Source organism: Falco cherrug, chromosome 1, assembly GCF_023634085.1.
Source record: "Falco cherrug isolate bFalChe1 chromosome 1, bFalChe1.pri, whole genome shotgun sequence".
In the NCBI taxonomy this organism is placed as follows: domain Eukaryota; kingdom Metazoa; phylum Chordata; class Aves; order Falconiformes; family Falconidae; genus Falco; species Falco cherrug.
The window spans coordinates 58,047,102-58,067,533 of NC_073697.1; the positions used below are offsets into that span (position 1 = coordinate 58,047,102).

The 20,432-nt window shown below is 37.3% G+C and overlaps 1 protein-coding gene across 11 annotated transcripts in view; it reads right to left on the minus strand.

Moving 5' to 3' along the window:
* FRYL (FRY like transcription coactivator) overlaps positions 1 to 20,432 on the minus strand; it is a 185,837-nt gene that overhangs the window by 57,489 nt on the left and 107,916 nt on the right. For all 11 annotated transcript variants that reach the window (XM_055715557.1, XM_055715549.1, XM_027797290.2 and 8 more), the window contains 11 exons: positions 19,975 to 20,212; positions 19,139 to 19,324; positions 18,955 to 19,041; positions 17,896 to 18,164; positions 17,257 to 17,452; positions 16,157 to 16,281; positions 4,727 to 4,784; positions 3,103 to 3,194; positions 1,336 to 1,508; positions 704 to 864; positions 60 to 170 (listed from right to left, as the gene is read on the minus strand). In XM_055715557.1, coding sequence (XP_055571532.1) covers positions 60 to 170; positions 704 to 864; positions 1,336 to 1,508; positions 3,103 to 3,194; positions 4,727 to 4,784; positions 16,157 to 16,281; positions 17,257 to 17,452; positions 17,896 to 18,164; positions 18,955 to 19,041; positions 19,139 to 19,324; positions 19,975 to 20,212 — 1,696 coding nt within the window. The remainder of the gene's footprint in view (positions 1 to 59; positions 171 to 703; positions 865 to 1,335; positions 1,509 to 3,102; positions 3,195 to 4,726; positions 4,785 to 16,156; positions 16,282 to 17,256; positions 17,453 to 17,895; positions 18,165 to 18,954; positions 19,042 to 19,138; positions 19,325 to 19,974; positions 20,213 to 20,432) is intronic.

Consider the following 20,432-nt stretch of genomic DNA (forward strand, 5'->3'; position numbering starts at 1 on the left):
TAAAGCATATGTTGAAGGCACCGACAGTTGCAAAACAACGTTGACATTGCCTGTATTACCTTTTTATCTTGTGAATCCAAAATATTATCCAGCCACTTGTATAAATAGCCATCAGATGAGAGTCCGACATTGTCTGCAACAGGGCCACAACACAGTACAGCAGACATAGCCTTTGGAAAGTAATTGAAAAACACTACATTTTAGTAACTCAGGCACAGGAAGGGCTTTGACCAAGTCCATTAAAATATCAGAAAACTAGCTTCTATTCAGTCAAGGGAGAAGACAAAGGCTAATAAATAACAGTTTAACATCTTCTTTAAAAAATTAACAAATCCTATTTTTCTCAACTTCCAAATACAAGGAACTGCCAATACTGAAGTGCTGATATATTTAAGAGTTAATATGTCAGTTTGATTGTGAATGTATTTTTACATGAAAGTGCTTCTTAGACAACTGAGAAGTAAAGCTATGGGAAGTATATGTTTATAAGAATATAATAAGAAATTCCTATAGCAAGTGCAATAGTCTACAGTATGGAAAAAAGCCAAACTGTCATAAATACACATGTAAGCAGAAGAGAAAAAGAGCTAAATCACGAATGGTAATAAGGATGTGAAACCTACATCCAAAAAGCCCAAATGTTAAATTTGCATTAGAAAAGTCAACATAATCTATTTCCAAAGTTCAGAAAGTGCTAAAATACCTTTAATGCACAGTATTGGTGTCTGTTTATTCGCATGTTCCTATCACTGTATCTGTCCAAGGGAGTAAACATGATACTAAAAGGACCTGCCCAATGACTGAACAACATAAATAGACTGTGGCGTAGACTCTGCTGCGGAAAGACACTTCTTCTCTGGTGTACTGTAAGAAACAGCACAGTTAGACACACTCCTCCTGTCAATCTTTGAAATAAAGTACATAAAACATAAACAGACCTAAACAATGAATGTAAGAAAAATCAATGTAAAGACATATTTCCACATCATAATAGCTGGATGTAGGTTTACTGTTTTCCTGTTTAATGCCACAGTGTAAAAGAATGAACTATTTCTTAGTCTAGAGAATTTAAATGCACTGCCAACCAGACTGTTGCCAAGTAAGAAAATTACTCGTACATTTCCAAACAGTACCAGAAATCTCTCTTAAAAAATCATAAACTCATTCTGCTAAAGTTACATCCAAAACTGATGGCATAAATTATTTTTATGAAAGTATTCTGAAACTTCAGAGAAAAAGTGGATTTTTTAAGTTTTTGTTTGTTTATTTTTGTTTTTTAAAATGCACTGCATATTAAACACAGTCATCAGAAGTTACTAAAGCATTTTCACATACCTGGAACATTTTGAATGATATTTGCCACTAAGGCACTAAAATGGCATCGGATATCTTTCAATGTATCAGAATCCTTTTCATTTTCTGCTTCTAAGAGTTGTCTTGTTAGATCGACATATTCAAGTAGAGTGTTGTTGAGGGAATGTGTTTCATTATCAAGGCCACCACTTGCACTTAAAAATAAAATATGATACATACAACAACAATTTTTGAAAACAATCCTTTTTTTCTTTCTTTTAAAAAACCTCTACAATCTCATCACTGCAAAAATTTAATGCAAAGTAATTCCGTCAACCAGCTTCTATTTCAGTGTTAAATAAAAAGCTCCAGTGAAAGGAACCTAATAATCAAGCCCCATTATCAGAAGTCACTCATCTTCAGTTGCACAGAATTGGTTCTTATACTGGGGGAAAGTGTTAAAAATAATAATGAAAAAACCCCAAACCCCTCCCCCCTAAAAACCCATGCAATTCGTAAACCAGAGAAAAATTACTACTGCTTGACTATACACATCTATATTAGAAACTGATTTTTGGGAGTCGGTCAAGATGTTCAGTATTTCATGACATGCTATTGACTATTAGGCAGATGAAAGCAATTTATTCATTTTATATATTCACTTCCCATCTCCATTGCTTTAGCATCTGACTAGACATCTGCACTAAACTACATAAGGAGATTAAAGACCGCATATGATACAAAACTGCCCTCCTTTGAAAAACAGTTGTTAGAAGGGTGACTCCTTTCCTCTCAGTTCCCTCCATCATCTTTCCACATTTGTACTGAAGGCAACTAAAAACCATGCCTCGCACACCAGAGACAAGATGAAGTTTGCTACTTTTGACCACAGAGTCAGGCTGGCCTCAGAGAGGAAAGCTGACAAGGTTCAAGGGTGCGGGCTGTACTTAGGAGATATTTTATATACACTAGTTAAACACCAGTGAGTACCTTCAAAGATAAGAGGGAGAGTATGATTTTAACTGCTGCCATCTCAAAAGTCAGCATGCCAAAAGGAAGGCATTTTAGCAATGCTTCTGAGGCAGCACTGTAGTAGCTTACCTAAAGATTGAGAATTTCACACTGATTATGTTGCTAAAGTTGACAAATGTTTAAGTATCGTTGCCTAATAAAATGGCAGGAGCTTGCCTAACCATCTCCTAACCAACTTGCTCTTAGACAATTCCATCTGCACAGAAAAAAAATTTGTAAGAGACTTGTAAAACATATGCCAGAATTTTAAGTCTTCTTTCAAAGTGTCCCTACACAAGTAGGGTAAACAGAGGGGGAAAAAATCCCCAGCCCCTAATCCAGTTAACATTCTTCCTCCCTCAGATAGAAAAAGGACTAATATCAATGAGCAGCAGCCCTCTCTGCATAGGGTATGCTGACTAGTACCAGGACTCTGGATGAGGAAGAATTCCAGACTGATTGTAGAATAGCTGTAACTTGAGGGTTTTTTATTTGCTTAACTGGTGCAATGTTCGAAAACACACAAACAAGAAGGAACATGACGCATTGCCTGTTCAAAGCAATATCCCAGGGAACAGAATAGCAGCATTTTAAATAAAATGCAGACCACAGTGACAAAGAAGGGGATGAAGGGATTAGAAAGCCAGCAAAGTTCCAAGTTTTATAAAACCATATCTATTTATTCAGTAGTATCCTAAAACTTACTGAAGAATTTTGCATGCTTGTTATACTGGGTCATAAGAATACTAATGACTTAATTCAGAAGCATAAACAACACCTTGTCAGTACTGCCCCTACCTGTGACTAATGACACCAGCATCTGCCAACAGTTCAAATATTCGTACTAGTTGTACTCGTAAAATATCTCGACGCCTGCGCCGCTTCATGTTCTATTCAACAAGAGGAAACAAAATTAGAATGAAGCATAGGAAAAACTAAGTGTAAAACCAGCATAGTGTATAAAAAGCATCATTATATCTGTACTACAACTGGCATCAATTATCAGGAGTGCCAATCTTTTAAGATGAGTTACAAAAACTGCCAGCAATTTTAATAAACCAGACAATGAACAAAATTTTTCCCTGTTGCAACTCCAAGATACACTAGGTTTGTTACTGCACGTATTATCAAAATAATGGGTTTTATCAGTCTCCTCTCAAAAAGTGCAACATATAAAAACAACAAAGTACAAACGACAATCTTCCTACATATTTTGGGGAAGGTGGTGCTGCCTCTCTACTGTGCTCTGATAGACCCCACCTGGAGTACTGCATCCAGTTCTGGGGCCCCCAACATAAGAATGACATGGACCTGTCAGAGTGGGTCCAGAGAAGGGCCACAAAAATGAGCAGAGGGATGGAACATCCCTCCTATGAGCAAAGGCTGAGAGAGTTGGGGTTGTTCAGCCTGGAGAAGAGAAAGCTCCAGGGAGACCCTTCAGTTCTTAAAAAGGGCTTATAAGAAAGATGGTTACAAACTTCTTAGCAGGGCTTGCTGCGATACGACAAGGGGTAATGTTTCTAAACTAAAGAAGCCAAGATTCAGATGGATATAAGGAACTAATTTTTTACAGTGAGGGTGGTGAAATACTAGAATAGGTTGCCCAGAGGGGTGGTAGATGCCCCATCCCTGGAAACATTCACAGTCAGGCTGGAAGGGGCTCTGAGCAACCTGACCTGGCTGAAGATGTCCAGATAGCCTCTTTAAAGAGCCCTTCCAACCCAAACTATTCTATGATTTGCACGCAAGACTGACAAAAAAGATACAGCCTGGTAAGATTTTGAAACAGAGATGATATTCCTTCCCATCATCTGTATTTAGTTACAAATTTGTTACTAGTAAGAGTATGACAGTTACCATAAAAGATATGAAGTAACCATCTCTGAATTTGTATCTGCAGAGATTATTTTTTCTATGAATACCTACTGAGGCTTCTAAACCTTGCTGTAAAACATGTTCTTGATCAGAACATTTTTAGTTAGAGCAGTCAGTAGGTAGGCTTAACAGCCTTTTTCATTAAAAATAAAAAAAAAAATGCAACAAAATTGGTAGACAGTAGAGCTCAGTTCTCTCTTAGGTACTACTAATTGTAGGCATGTTACTGATAATATAACGAAAGTAACAACTGCCTATGTTTAGATAAAAGGAATTAAAGGTGCGTGGAAAAGGTTACAGTAATTTTTTCATCATTTGAAACAAAGCCTCTTTAATACAGGAATAACAAAGAGCTCAAAACAAACACAAAGCTCTTTAATGTAAACACCTCACAATAATTTAAAAAGGTAAGATGTCACATTTTTATCTGGTATACTGACAGTTTTTAGGTGCAGAAACTAAAGAACATAACTAAAGTTTCTTTACTACCATTTGTGAGAAGATAGTTCAAACTGTGTACTAAACATAGTGGAAAATATCTAATTACCTCTGGCCTTCTTTCAAGTGCTTCCTTAATTATAGGATGTAATTCTTCTATTAGTTCCCTGAATTAAAATAAAAGAATTAAAAGGATAAAAACAATGATTAAATTAACATTTCAGTGAAAGATGTTTTACAGCAACACAGCAACTAGCATTACAATGTAAGTTAAAACAACCTCAGTTCTCCCTTCTTTACCTGTAGCATTCTGAATAAATGAGCATTTAAGAGAGATGTTTCCTAGAAAGATTATTTTCTTAATTTAAAGACAGACTACCAAATGGATTTCTCAATAACTACCGCTAAATTGCATTCACCAAGTATTAAGGCATATTTCTATCACAGGTGATTTTAATTTATCTTAATATCCAGATTTAACAGGGCCTTATGGTATAAATGATACTATTAGAAGACCAAAAAAACCCCAACACGCTGGCATAGCTGGTCTCTGTGAAAACTGAACAACATGCTTTGACATTGTGGTTACATTCCCTGTTTGTTCTGAAGCTCCACAATCTTTATTACTACTCAAGGGCCTTCTACCAAACTAAGACTGTCTTATTGTTACAGACTTGCTAATAGTTAGAATTTATTAACTTTATTTGATTTTATAAAATCATTTTAATAGAAATACAGAGGAATAAGAAATATATTTTAATGAAACTAGTAGCTGCACAACAAAAGCTGCTATGAAATCCTCTGTACAGCCCTGTACCAAGGCCAAAAGAATTGGTAAGTGAGAGCAACTGAATGAAACAACTCGTAGTTACCTGCCAAGAAATTGTGAACTTTAATAATTGATATGAAGAAATTGCATGGAATAGGGACAATAAGTTAAGTGTAAATATATTTACTCAAAGAATGTAGGTATAGTAATTAGGTCATGTAACCATATAGTTTGAAAGAAATAATTAATGAAATAACTAATGAAAGAAGGGATCTGTTTCTCTAACTTTCTCTAACAAGGGGCCTGTTTATAAGTTATCTAGAGGGAGCGACTAAAAGAAACAAGAAGAAGAAACAGATGGTCGACAAAGACATAAATTAGCTCAGACCGGTAAGGACACTGCAAACTTGCAAGACCATCCTGTTCCAGGCAAAGGGTGAGAAGTACGCCATGAGGAAGACCTACGGCCTTCCTCCCAAAGACCCCTGCCCACAATTCTTGGAAGAATTTCCGCAAGCGCGAAGGACTGATAAGCTAATTAACATACAAAGCGAGAGTATGTTAATGATTTTCAGGAAATACTATGTTTATGCATGAATACTTAATGAATAAGTATGAATAAGTTCTATATAAGGTGTGTAATTTTGAAGCCTGGTGTGCATTGATCATGAGGAGACTCACTCACGCACCCGGCTGTCAACAAATAAGTGTCTGCTTATCTACATCGCATTGGTGTTGATAAGTTCTTCATTCTGAGATTTTGGTAACAGTTTTGGCGACCCAGATGGGACCTCGCTGAAGGAGACCGGAGGAGTCAGGGACCTGATCGGTTCCAGCCGGCACCAAGGATTTCTCGGGGATACCCATCGATCCCCGATCCATAAGGCTCTTTGCGACGTTCCCTGGATTTTGGTAAGACACTTCTTCATTGTAAATTGTAGTAAGTGGGTTAGAGTCCCACTATAATAAGTGCACTAGAGTAAGTGGGTTAGAGTCCCACAATAGTGGGTTAGAGTCCCTCTATAGTGAGTGGGTTAGAGTCCCACCAGTGGGTTCAAGTCCCACTGAGTAAGTCTGCCTGTCAGTCGTGGTGAAAGCTGTGCAGGGTTGGACTAAAGGATCCTTGTGGAAGTGGAAGCCTAGGCGTCTGCCCGTAAGACATAAGCGAAAGCTATTGCAGGGCTGGACAACAGCGGAGACAAGAGAACCTATATGCTATAGTGTTCTCTAAGGTAGCACCTCTAACAAAAAGTTAGAAGTATTTCATGTGTTATTTTGTGAAATTGTTTATTTCTTTGATTGTATACGGAGTAGCAATTAAGAAGTGTATAATATTGTGTTATATACCTTTATTTAAGATAACAGTTGTGGAAAAGTGTGAGTGTGGCTGTAAAGGAGAGACGTGCAATAGAACACAAAGTGAGTGTGGAGTTCGAATCCACGGATCGGAGTGACAGATTTGAGTGATTGTGTATTGTACTGTAAAGTGATTATACTATGGCATCCAAGTTAACACAGTTGTTTAAAAGTAAAAATATGGGTAAACTTGCTGCAAATGACAAAATTCCAAAAAATTCTCCATTGGGATGTTTATTGGCACATTGGGGAGATTTACACGATGTTCTGTGAAAGAGACAGATGATTGAGGATTGTAATAATTGGTGGCCTTTGTATATATTGGATGATCAGGAAAAGTGGCCCATGAATGGGACACTGAATTATAACACTATTCTGCAGTTAATGCTGTTCTGTAAAAGACAGGGGAAATGAAGTGAAATGCCGTATGTGGATTTGTTCTTTTACTTAAGACAAAGAAAGGATTGGCAGGATGAATGTAAGTTAACTATTGGAGATAATCTGGTAATGCCTATAACTGCTGATAATAAGAAAGTGAAAACGTGTTGTTCAACTTGTGAGATTGGGAAAGATTGTTTGAAGAAGAGAATTGCTTCCAAAATTGATGAAGGACCAGAATCAGATATATCCTCTCCTAGAAGAGAAAGGAATCAGGGTCGAGAATATAGGGCATGAGAACAGGTGGGTCAACCAGATAGCAGTGGAATAGAAGATGTGGAGGAGAGATTACCTGAGATTGTAATTCATACTCCTGTTTCACGGAGAACTTGACAGCAGACACAAACAATAGCTCCCCTGCGACAGGGAGTTGGTAGTGATGGGCCAGTATATGTGAAAGTACCTTTTTCAGTTATGGATTTGATGGCATGGAAACAGGCAGCAGGAATTTATAGAGAAGATCCTGAGAGAGTGGGCAGAGTAGTAGATACTATAATCAGAACGCAGAATCCAGACGGGAATGATTTACAGGTGATCCTGGATAATTTGTTAGATGATACAGAGAAGCAGATGGTATTGAAAACTGGCGAAGCACAGGCAGAGGTGGCTGTGTTGAATGGAATAACAGGTAGAACAATAGAGCAGAATTTTCCATCTGGGGATCTGCAGTGGGACCCAAATAATGTGGCACATAGAGAAAGACTGAGTCGGTATCAGAAATGGATTTTATATGGAGTTGAACATGCTATGCCTAAATCTCTGAATTGGTCAAGTTGTATGAAGTAAGGCAAGATAAAAATGAATCTCCCTCAGCATTTCCGGAGAGACTAAAGGAAACTGCCAGGAAATACACTGATTTGAGAGTGGAAACAGAGACAGCTCAGATACAATTGGCTTTGATTTTTATGGGACAATTGGCACCAGATATAAGGAAGAAACTCCAGAAACCTGAGGGAGAGGATTCAAGGAGTTTGAATAAAATGCTGGAGGTAGCATAGAAAAATATATAACCAGAGAGAAAAAGAGGAAAGAAAAATTAGGGAAAGTAGATTATTGGCCGTAGTGACAAGGATGGCAGATAGAGAAAGAGGCAGAGGATGAGGATTTAATGGAAGGGGAGGTTGTATGAACTGTGGCAATCGGAAATTTAATACCTCCCTAGGAATAAATCAGTGTGCTTTGTGTAGGGAGGAAGGACATTGGAAAAGGGATTGGGATTGTCCTAAAAATAGGAATGCTTATCAAGACATGGCCAAGGTAATGGTTTTAGATGATTGAAGGGGACCGGAGGGGAACCCAGCTGAACCTCTGGTTATAATTAAGCTGGGAGAAAAAGAAGTTAAACTTTTAGTGGATACAGGAGCGACATTTTTCAGTATTAAATACCTGTAAAGGAAAAATTGGAACAAAACCAGCCAATATAATAGGAGCAACAGGGAAAGAAGAGAACAGGCCATTTCTACAACCCCTGGATTTGAAATTTGGAAATAAGATAATTACACATGAATTCTTGTATGTACCAGAATGTCCGATACCCTTGTTAGGAAGGGATTTGTTATCCAAATTGAATGCACAAATTGTTTTTGAAGAAGGAGAACTTTTCTTGAAAATACCTGAGTCAAAAACCGGAGAAATCCTGATGATAAGAAAAAGTAAAGGAGCAGGAAATTCCACCAGAGGTGGATTTGGCAGTGATCCCTACACAATGGGAAACAGATATTCCTGGTAAATCGTTAAAATTTACCTGTTAAAATAGATTTGAAGGAAGGTACAGGGACAGTGAAAATTAAACAATATCCAATCAAACCAGAAGTGAGGCAGGAACTGAAGAAATTGATTAATACATTTCTGGAGTATAACATTTTAGAAGAATGTGAATCTGAGTATAATACTCCTATTTTACCAGTCAGAAAACCCTCGGGTGAATATAGGTTAGTACAAGATTTGAGAGCAGTGAATCAAATAGTTAAGGATATTTATCCTGTAGTAGCAAATCCCTATACGCTGTTAACAGCGTTAAAGAGACTTATCAGTGGTTTACAGTGCTTGATTTGAAAGATGCTTTCTTTTGTATACCTTTGGAAAAGGAAAGCAGAAAACTATCTGCTTTTGAATGGGAAAATCCACAAACCAGGCGAAAGATGCAGCTGACATGGACCAGATTACCCCAAGGATTTAAAAATTGTCCAACTATTTTTGGAAATCAGTTGGCAAAGGAACTTGAGATCTGGAAACAGGACAAACCAAGACCTGGACATTTACTTCTACAATATGTGGATGACATATTGATTGCTACAGAAGAAAGATTTACTTGTATACAGGTGACTATTGACCTCCTGAATTTTCTGGGACTAAATGGGTGTAAGGTATCCAGGAAGAAGGCCCAAATAGCCTGTCAGACTGTGATATACCTGGGCTTTGAAATTTCAAAAGGGCAGCGACAATTGGGAAAAGATCGCAAAGAAGCTATTTGTAGTATACCTGAGCTGAAAAATATTCATGAACTCAGAGCGTTTTTAGGAATGACTGGGTGGTGTCACCCTTGCATTATGAACTATGGACTAACAGCTAAACTGCTATATGAGGCCCAAAAGAATTCTCCCTTAGTATGGGGCCCACAACAGCAAAAGGTCTTTGTAGAATTAAAGTGTGCCTTAATGTCTGCACCTGCTTTGGGACTTCCAGACTTAACCAAAGATTTTCAGTTGTTTGTTCATGAAAGGCAACACCTTGCACTGGGCGTGTTAACTCAGAAGATAGGAAGCTGGAAAAGACCAGTCAGATACTTCTCCAAACAACTGGACATAGTGAGTAAAGGGTGGCCGAATTGCCTTTGAGCAGTGGTGGCAACAGTAATGCTCATACAAGAAGCTCAAAAATTGACCTTGGGAAGAACAGTAACAGTCTATGTCCCGCACATGGTGATAACTGTCTTAGAACAAAAAGGGGAGGACATTGGCTGTCTCCGAGCCGAATGATGAAGTACCAGGTAGTACTGACTGAACAAGATGATGTGATTCTAAAGACAACTAACCTAGTAAATCCTGCAGTGTTTTTAAGCTCCATACAGGAAGAAGGACAACTGGAACATAACTGTGTGGCTACCATCGAGTATGTTTAATCCAGTCATGAAGATCTGAAGGATGTACCATTGGAGCGACCAGACTGGGAATTGTATACAGATGGAAGCAGCTTTATGGAGCAAGGAGTCCGATACACTGGATATGCAGTAACAACAGATACTACAGTTATAGAAGCAGGAGCATTGGCGAATACCACATCAGCCCGGAAAGCGGAACTTATTGCTTTGATTCAAGCCCTAGAATTAAGTAAAGAAAAGAAAGTAAATATCTGGACAGATTCAAAATATGCCTTTGGGGTAGTGCATGTCCATGGAGCTTTGTGGAAAGAAAGAGGGCTATTGTCCTCTCAAGGATCAAACATTAAATATCAAAAGGAAATTTTACAATTATTGCAAGCAGTTCAGAAACCAGATCAAGTAGCAATCATGCACTGTAAGGCACATCAAATTGGGAACACAAAAATAATTGCTGGGAATAATTTGGCTGATAAAACGGCAAGAAAGGTAGCAAAGAAACAAACATTACAGATAGCAATAATTCCTTCCAAAACAGTAACCCCTCCTAGGGAAAGGCCAAGATATTCAGAACAAGATGACAAATAAGGTCAGTTATTAAATGCTAAGAAAAACCTAGCTGGATGGTGGGTAACCCCTAATGGACAAATAGCAATTCCACCTCTTTTGATGAGAGAGGTAATTCAAACAAAACTTCAGGAATGTCACTGGGGAGCGGAAGCCTTACTAACTTCTTTACAGAAACAAGTAGTATCAGTTAAGATGTTGGGAATAGCTTAAAATGATAACTGCAAAATATGAAGTATGTTTGAAAAATAATCCAGTGATGAAGAAAAGAGTTCAAATGGGTAGATTAAAATCTGGTACAGAACCTGGAGATTATTGGCAAGTAGATTTTTCAGAGTTACCTAGACAAAATGGGTACCGGTACATCCTGTGGGGGTTGATACTTTTACAGGATGGCCAGAAGCCCTTCCCTGTCGCACCACACAAGCAAAAGAAGTAGTGAAGTAGTTACTACAAGAAATAATTCCAAGATTTGGAGTTCCTATTGGAATTTCTTCTGATAGAGGTCCACACTTTTTTGCTGAAGTAGTCCAAAGTGTTAGCAAAGTATTGGGTATTACTTGGTAATTACACGCGTCCTGGAGGCCACAATCTAGTGGAAAGGTAGAAAGGATGAATCAGACTTTAAAAAGACAAATAAGTAAGATTTGTCAAGAAACTAATCTAAAATGGCCTCAAGCGCTTCCATTGGCATTATTATGAATCAGAGTACAGCCAAGAGTGGAACCTCAGTAAGTCCTTATGAATTATTATATGGAAAACCATATGAGTCTCCAGAACCAAATCCAAACATACATATAAAAGGAAAACAGGATGTGTATAACTATTTGCTTTCTCTAGGGAAAACTCTGGCTGCAATTCGGAGTGCGGTTATTTGGAATAGACCTTTATCCCTGGAGAATTCAGTGCATGATTTCCAACCAGGGGACTATGTCTATGTGAAGACCTAGACCTCTGAACCTTTGCAGGAACGTTGGAGAGGACCTTTCCAGATACTGTTAACCACTTATACAACTATCAAGACTGCAGAATCAGATGCTTGGATACATTATATTCGGGTGAAGAAAGCACCTACTCCATGGAAGATTGCTAACCATGATCCAGAGACTTTAAAACTGACTCTGAAACATGTCTAATTTTTTCATATCAGGTTTTGATTGTTCTTTGGCTTTTATTTTGGTCGGTAGTGGTGGTAGGATCATGGACTGACTTGGTGGATAGGAACAAAAGACAACTAGAAACAGAAAAGTAATTGACATTCCCAAACAAATGGCTGAGGAAAATTCGATGTTGGGATTGATTAAAGGATTTGCCAACTTGCAGAATGTTACACAGATTACTGCTTGTTACTGCAGCAGGTGAATCCATTCCGTGGGGAATTTTAACTATGAATCTGACCAATCTGGAACATAAAAATGAGACCACCTATTGTGAACAAAGGCCAGTAACTCAATGGTATGAACAAGTAAGGGTTATCAGAAAACAGTGGAAATCTCCAGGTAGTCGGGCTGATTGTGAAAAATTGTTAAATTATGTTTTTACCAAAATAGGGAGATATAAGACTGTGGGATGGTGTTCTTATAATGAACAACTTCAAACCAATGTGAGCAAAAACATCATGGAATGGAAGTGTAACAAAACAGGCCAAGGTACACAATCAGTAGAACAATGGGACTCTATATGGTCTATGTCCATATTTTCTCAATTTCAGTACATGGCCAGAACTCCTTGGTGTTTTACTTGGGATGGAAAAGCTTTCGTAGTTTTACCCTCAGTCAATGATAAATCAACTTCATTGAGAGAGAAGGAGAATAAAACAGTGCCATGGTGGAAATGTGAAAAAGTGTATGATATCAGCAATGCAGATTTAATAATTCAACAAATTCCTCCTTTGGCCGCTGCTTTAAAATATGGTTGTTTTTGCTGAGGTCTGAAGAATACTCTCAATTTAACTAGCACTTTTACACCCAGAAGAGGAACTCTGTTTAGTTGCAGAAAATCTACTATTCAAAGTCCAGGACATTTAGTTTGGACGTTAAGTGACGGAACCTTACCATTAGATGGTAAGGTGAAACAAATTACTTTAGGCATGCCAAAATTGTGCCCGATTTGGAAGAAATCACCGTTTAAGGGACCCTTGGAAAGTTTAAAATTAAAACTAACCAAGAGGTCTGAGACAAATGATGATACTTGGAAAGAACCATCAACAGGAGTAAAAACTGGCTGAGCACTTGAATCACTTTTGAATCCTATAGCCTCATATAGAAACAGAGAATGGCTTTATCAATTAACAAGGTCAGGTAGAAAAGTTAGCAAATGTCACCAAGAGGGGATTTAGGAAATTGCAGGTGACCTCCAGAATGACTTTACAAAATAGAATGGCATTAGATATGCTTTTACTTAAAGAACATCGAGTATGTGGATATCTCTAGGATAGACTGGACCACTGCTGCATTCACATTCCAAATGTAACTCAAGATGTGGAACATGATCTGGACCTATTAGGTAAAACTGAAAAGGAAACAGAATCAATTCGAGAAGATATGTCAGAAGATTGGCTGGGGAAAATTTTTAACAAATTGGGATGGAATCTAAGCTCTTGGATACAATCTATAATCAAAACTGTGTTTCTGTTACTGGTTGTCTTTCTGATGATCATGCTAGTATATGCTTGTTTGAAGAAACAGTTTATCAATAGAATTGCAGTCAATCGCATGATCGTGAGAGAAGTACCAACCATTCCACCAAGATAATAGTCCACCACCAAAATATGCTGAAACTACTGCTATGTAAATAATGTGAAAGTATTGAAAAGTTTATTTTATTTTTTTTATTTTATAAAATCATTTTAATAGAAATATAGAGGAATAAGAAATATATTTTAATGAAACTAGTAGTTGCACAACAAAAGCTGCTATGAAATTAACATACAAAGCGAGAGTATGTTAATGATTTTCGGGAAATACTATGTTTATGCATGAATACGTATGAATAAGTTCTATATAAGGTGTATGATTTTGAAGCCTGGTGTGCGTTGGTCGTGAGGAGACTCACTCACGCACCCGGCCATCAATAAAGAAGTGTTTGCTTATCTACATCGCATTGGTGTTGATAAATTCTTCACTCCGAGATTTCGGTAACATTATGACTCCCAAAAGTATGGATATACGTAGACAAAATACTAAGGTAAAAACATACAGGTTTTACTATGTTAACAGACATTAAAGTAACTACCACCTCCACTTTAGATTTATTGGAGTGTGACACATTTTTCTACTTCCTGTGCTACTGTAATTTGGACATATCAAAAGCATAAACCACTTCAATTTTTTGTGGTAAATGACTGACTTCTCTGCTACATCATTCAAAGTTTTTCCTTAAGAGAACAGGTCCAGGTGATCAGAAAGCTGCACAAACTTGTGCAGTGCGCTCAATTACAAGACTTAAGCATGTTTTATACTTTCTTTTAAACACAGAAAAGAATCTGAAGAAGGTTGTTTGTGCTAAAACATAGTAAAGGGTCAGCTTCCAATGGAGAGCAAGAGAAACCTAGACAATTTCATGTGATCAGTAAGAGAAAACAAAAAAGAATATTCTAGCAAGTTTAAGTGGACTGCACATACATATAATCTATAATGAAAAAAATTCCCACATACCAAGTGGGAGCAAACAGTGCTTAAAAAAACAAAACCAAAACAACAAATCAGCACAGAGCTGCAACAGTGAAGGATGGGCTACAGTTAGCATCTGGTGGGAGTACACACTTTGGAAAGAGGAAAAAAGCTGGTCATCAGAAACAAAACACAGAAATCAGAAAACTGATGAGAATCATACTTTTTTTTTTTTTCCTAAAGTTTGCTGAATTAATTGTTTCAAATTTAGAAAACAAGGATTTCTGGTGAAACCCTTTCTGAAAGCATTTTCTAGACTTCTAGAGCACAGTTATAATTTCAACTGTTCAGTAGATCTTCAGGGTCACGGGATAAAGTCTTGCTTTACTCCTGGTAGGAGAGTAAAGTCAGACAGAGTACAAAATTAGAAGATCATCACAGGATTAAAACCGAATACTGTCACTGAGGACTTGGCATTACAGTTTCAAATACACCTTTGGCTCCTCATCTGCTATTATTATGGGACACAAGTGACTGGAGACAAGAAGCAAATCTTTAACACCAAGGGTATTAGTGATCCCTGATTTCTTCTGCAGAAGCGGAGTCCATTGCTATAGCATGGTACAACTTCATAACTCTATTAAGAGGCTGGTGCTGTCAGAGAACATCTGATGCTGAGCACCGGTCTTCTCAGGAAGTTTTCGTCCCCTCAGATGTTCTCCCTCTTCATCCATCTTCCATAAAGAAAGAGTTGTCAGTTGAAGACAGTGGCATGGAGATGCATTTTAAAACTCATGGCTTCCTGGCACAGAGCTGCCCTTTCACCTCAGTGGATTTGTAATACACACTGACAGTACAGTACATTAGGATCCTAAGAAAAGCAAAATTCAGTTGGGGTAGGAAAGCCACGACGGCTAGATAGACCATTTTGAATTCGACGTTTATATTAAGACTTGTCACAATAGAGTAACCAAAAATCTTGGATTATGAGCTGAATCCAATTATGTTGAACACGATGTATGAAACTGACAGAACAAGTGGCTTGGCAGAGATTTAATTCTGCTACAGTAGAACACAGTTACCAGTGCCCTAACTAATCCACATGGACTTGTCATAGTACAACCTATGAGAAAGGTATATTAGTTATGAAGTTACAGGAAGTTTACTCAGAAAAAAAAAAATGAAAAGGGGGAGAGGGATGTGCCACACATTTTCGAAGCTTCAGAACTAGTCAGAAAACAGTTGTAACTGGTATTTTTTTCAGCCTGATCCAAAAATCTCTTTTTAGAATACAGTTATCCCGAAATTTCTACACATAAAGAACTCAGAAACCTATGTTTACTGGCAATACCATTAAGGAGGGTTTAATAACTCTTATACAAACATTATTAATAATTAAAATTTCAGACATTAATAGCCCACAGGGCCTGTTCTTTCACATAAGGGCAACCTTTAATATCAATAAAAGGCAGCCCTTTACTATTTCAACTAACTTTTCCTTTATGCAGACATGACCACATAAAATTATTTCAACCTCCAACAATCCTTTTCACACCACTAATGCTGGAAAAGACAATGGTAATCAGTTTTCAGAGCTTTTTACAAAGTTCTTGCAAGAAAAAAAAGCAAAACTTTTTTTCTGAGCTCTGATTCCCCAGCTTTGTAATCAATTAGCATAAAACCAGATGAAACAACAGTTACCTAAAAGCTCCTGGGTTGGTCCTGCCAAGTCCCAGCACAAGGGATTCTGTAATTTCCATGCTCTCAGAGCGCATCATTGGAACTATGTGCTTAAACAAGGAGGAAGGGGATGGAATGCCAATGATCTAAGAAGAAAACCAGAATAAAACAGAATGATGTAGTTACCAGACAATCAGGTGATGTGACATTAAAACATGTGCTATAATTTTACAGTCTTCTCACACGTATCAGTGACTTAAAATTATAAAAATGAAATATTTGGTATTTGACATGGAAAAAGACTTTCTGAAATAGTAGTTTAACTACTTTTCCATTCCATGTATAATTCCATGTCAGATCACAACGAATGCCTCAACATGATAAACAGATGCTTTGCATCTTTAGTGTATCTGCCCTCCTCAGGAAGAGGAAACACTTCTGGTGTGCAATTCCTTAAGACTCCACTGCAGCTCTCAAACAGAACAAAGCTTTCAGTCTACAGTTCCTCAGATTTAGGGAAAGGATCCTGGCAACAAACAAGTGGAATAGGCTGCTCCTGCCAAAAATCTGCTGCATACTCCATGAGTTATCTTTACCTCTACTGTACCTTCTACAGGAAGCCAAAAAGGAGAAAAACAAAAAGAAGCAAACAAGCAAAAAGAAAAAATCTGCAGGTGATATGAAGCAAGGCAGACAGAAAACTATCTGTCATTGGGAAAAATGTAACAAGATACATTATGCCTGAATATGTCACTGCTTCAGTTACTGACGTGAGAGGCTATTTGCTCAGAATTGCACAAGCCAACTGACAGCAAAAAAACCCCCAGTCAATGGTAAACATTTCCTCATTACCACTGGATAAGACTGAGATTGGGTTAATGTTTTTATGACATGATTAGATTTTGCCTTAAAAAACATAAGCAGAAAAGCCTCTACAGCACGGATTGGGAGACGCAAACTGAAACATTATCCTAAACACATGAAAGACAAATGTATACTAAAACGTGTTTTCAGACAAATTACACCAGTTTCTGAGAATTATGACAGTTATTATAAGCCTCAGGTGTCTCCACTTCCAATAACATATAGACTTATTTACAGTAAGCTTTAGAAGAACCTACTCTTGAATCAATGCTGTAACCGCTGTCGGGAGTAGACGCCAGCGTCTCAGGAGGGGAACATCTCACAGAGCCTGTGGAGGTGGAGGAGTTTGAAGAAGATGCTGCACTGCAGCAAAGAATCAGGTAGTTTCTCCACAGCCCAATATAGGAGTCACTGCTTGTAGTAGTATTCACTTTCTTTGCATTGATAGGGCTGCTATTTAAAAAAACCAAAAAACTCCATATAGTAAAAAAAAAAAAGCGCAGTATAGTAAATAAAGCTTACCAGATTTCACTTTGGTTTTCTACTGAATTTATTTTTCAATTATGTACATGCCATTGCTTCCAAAATTATTAACATGGCGTAAACTGAATAAATTGTTCAGAATACAGCTGTACATCAATAATGTATGCTTTTATAGTCAAATTTGTTGAACTACAATATGACTGAAGGCATGAATTAATTAATCTTTACAGCAGGTAACATTTTTCCAGACAGAACTACTTTAATTTTTTGTTATAGAAAGCTGAATTAAACCTACAGAAAATATTAACAGGCCATACACCACCTCACTGAAACGTGATGACACCGCAATAATGATAAATCTTGAAAGAATACTCAATATAATATATTGTTATTTACTTCAGAAATTAACTTACTTTATATCCACTTGTGGAGACAGAAGTTGGAGTCTGGTATAAGCAAACGTCCAAGCATAGCTTACAGCTGTCGGGCAGTGTTTTGGGAGATTTTCCTGTTTCATAAAACTTGAGAGGCTTATGATCCATGGATCTTGACCTTGAGTCACATGTGCAAATATCCATATATGTGATGGACTGACTACATCAAACTGGTGGCTGATGGGGGAGGAATTCCAGTCAGCCAGAGTCTGTAAATCTATTGAACTGGGACAGTACAGTAAAGTAGTCTGTGTGCATAAAAAAAGAGAACAAGGCAGTATTTTACATCTATGTATATTAAGTAACAATGTCTTCATTGTTAAAAACCTAAGAAAGTATCAGTGTCAAAACTACATTTAGAATAGATAAAACACATTACTTAATATATGGGGGTTTTTTTACAGACATTCCTAGCATGGACAGTTATATAAAAATGCTGTTTGGGAAGGAACTGGCTATTAGGAAACAATAAATTCTAGAAAAAGGCCCTTTCACTCATTAGGATTTAATAATTCCAAAAGATTCCAGACTCTAAAAGCCTTACTACTGAACTCCAACTTGTTTCTTAAACCTAAAATCAGAAGAGCTTTTCCTTGATACTTAAGAGTTACTGGTAAATATATAAATACAGAATTCTGTTGTTATGGATAGTTATTATAGTTTTCATCATGCATAAAGGACACATTGACTTTATTAAGACACTGTATCACTGCAGAAAAAGGTGGTGGTCTTTGCTTCAAAGAAATGGTAATCTATGAGCAAGATGAGAAAACACAGTTAAGGATATATATGGTATATGGTGGTCATAACAAGACACCACTGACCATAAAGTGCACAAAGTGTCAGCTTCACAACATTCCTCAAATTTTTTGAGTTTCTTGTTTTGTTGGGTTTGTTAGTTTTTGGTTTTTTAAGGTGATAACTTGCTGATAAAGTTAGCACAAACATAGTGATGCTATCATTTAAAATATATACAATTTGCATGGGACAGTTTTGCAGAACCCCTCATCTTGCATCCAAATGTTAAAACTCTCCTACCTGGTCAGCCCCAGTGAGATGTATGAAACTCTCCAGGATAGTAGCACTTAGTCTGTCCATTACATCTATAGCCAACTCATCATCACTCTACAAAAGACAAAAGGCAAAACATAAAAAGCTCAAACAAAGTCAAGACAAAAGCAGTTTCATTAAGCAGCCACAAGAATGGGTCATCAACTCTTACCTTAGAAATTTCTAGAAGTGTGAACAAGGCCCTTATTTCTCTGAGAACACTGACAGCTAATCTCCTGGTGGCGGGCCTTGTGCTGCAAAGGATGACTAAAGCAAAGCCTTCCACCACATGAAATACACTGGAATAAAGGGTCCTCTCCAGAGGAAGGGTATGGGCAGCCCCATTGGATACACCACGCTGAGAAAAAGATCACAGAAGTCAAGCAAATTAAGAAAAATATTAACACAACCAAGCTATAATAGTTCCATAATTGGCAATGGCAGAATTAATCATAAGGTATTTAGATCTTGTTTGGCTACTAGTCAAGTTTTGCATTAGGAGAATTGCATGATACCAGCTACTTTGGTTTTTTTAGTATCTCTCTGACTTCAGTCCAAACAAATATCACAAGAAAGTCTTTCTTGTTTCGTTTTCTCACAGGAACGATGCAGTGAGGGCAAAATTAAAAAATAAAGTAATACTGTTACATATAGTATTGTATAAAATTTAACTATTTGGACTCTTTCTGTTTGTTAGTAAAAAATGGTGCTTTTTTACTAGTTCTACTGTTTAACTGCTCCTACTTAATATACTTCCAGTTACACATGATGACTTTTGTTGTAAGCAAAAATGTGGCCTTGAATTAGTGTTTAGGTAATACTTAATAATATTGAAGTAACTTTATTGACAAAAACGCTGATTTAAAATAATAGATCTAAAAATCTTCAAGCACTGTAAGAAAGTAAGCTGAATTTTTTATTATTTAGCAAAACCAATAAAGCCTACTAATAAAATTCTACGTAGATTCAAACCATGTTTTAAAATCAAAGGACCTTATTTAGAAATACCTGAGAATCTTGGTTTTTATTGTGCATTTGGGCTGCTTGTTTCCACTGATTTATGAGCTGCACTAACATTTTTACTGCATTGTCAAGAAGCGTTGGGTGGATGTCAGTCACTTCACGCACAATAAAATATACAAATCCTGAAAGAACATCTTCCCGCCAGTCTGGAAAATCAAGCATTAATGCTTGGAGAGTATTGAAAGCCAAGGCACGAAGTTCTTCATCCATATGAATTGTCAGCCTGTTTAGAAAAAATACCGATATCATCACCCTAGATTGGCATACACTTAACCAGCCTTTATAAATTAAAGTTTGGTGTTAAATCTTCATTCTTTACTGCACAATGTAGAATACTTCCACACATGCATTTTCTGCGTGGAATACGTCTGGAACCAGCTACTAACAGAAGGCACTACTACTATAGCAAAATAATCCAAGACTTCACAAAACTCAGTACAGAC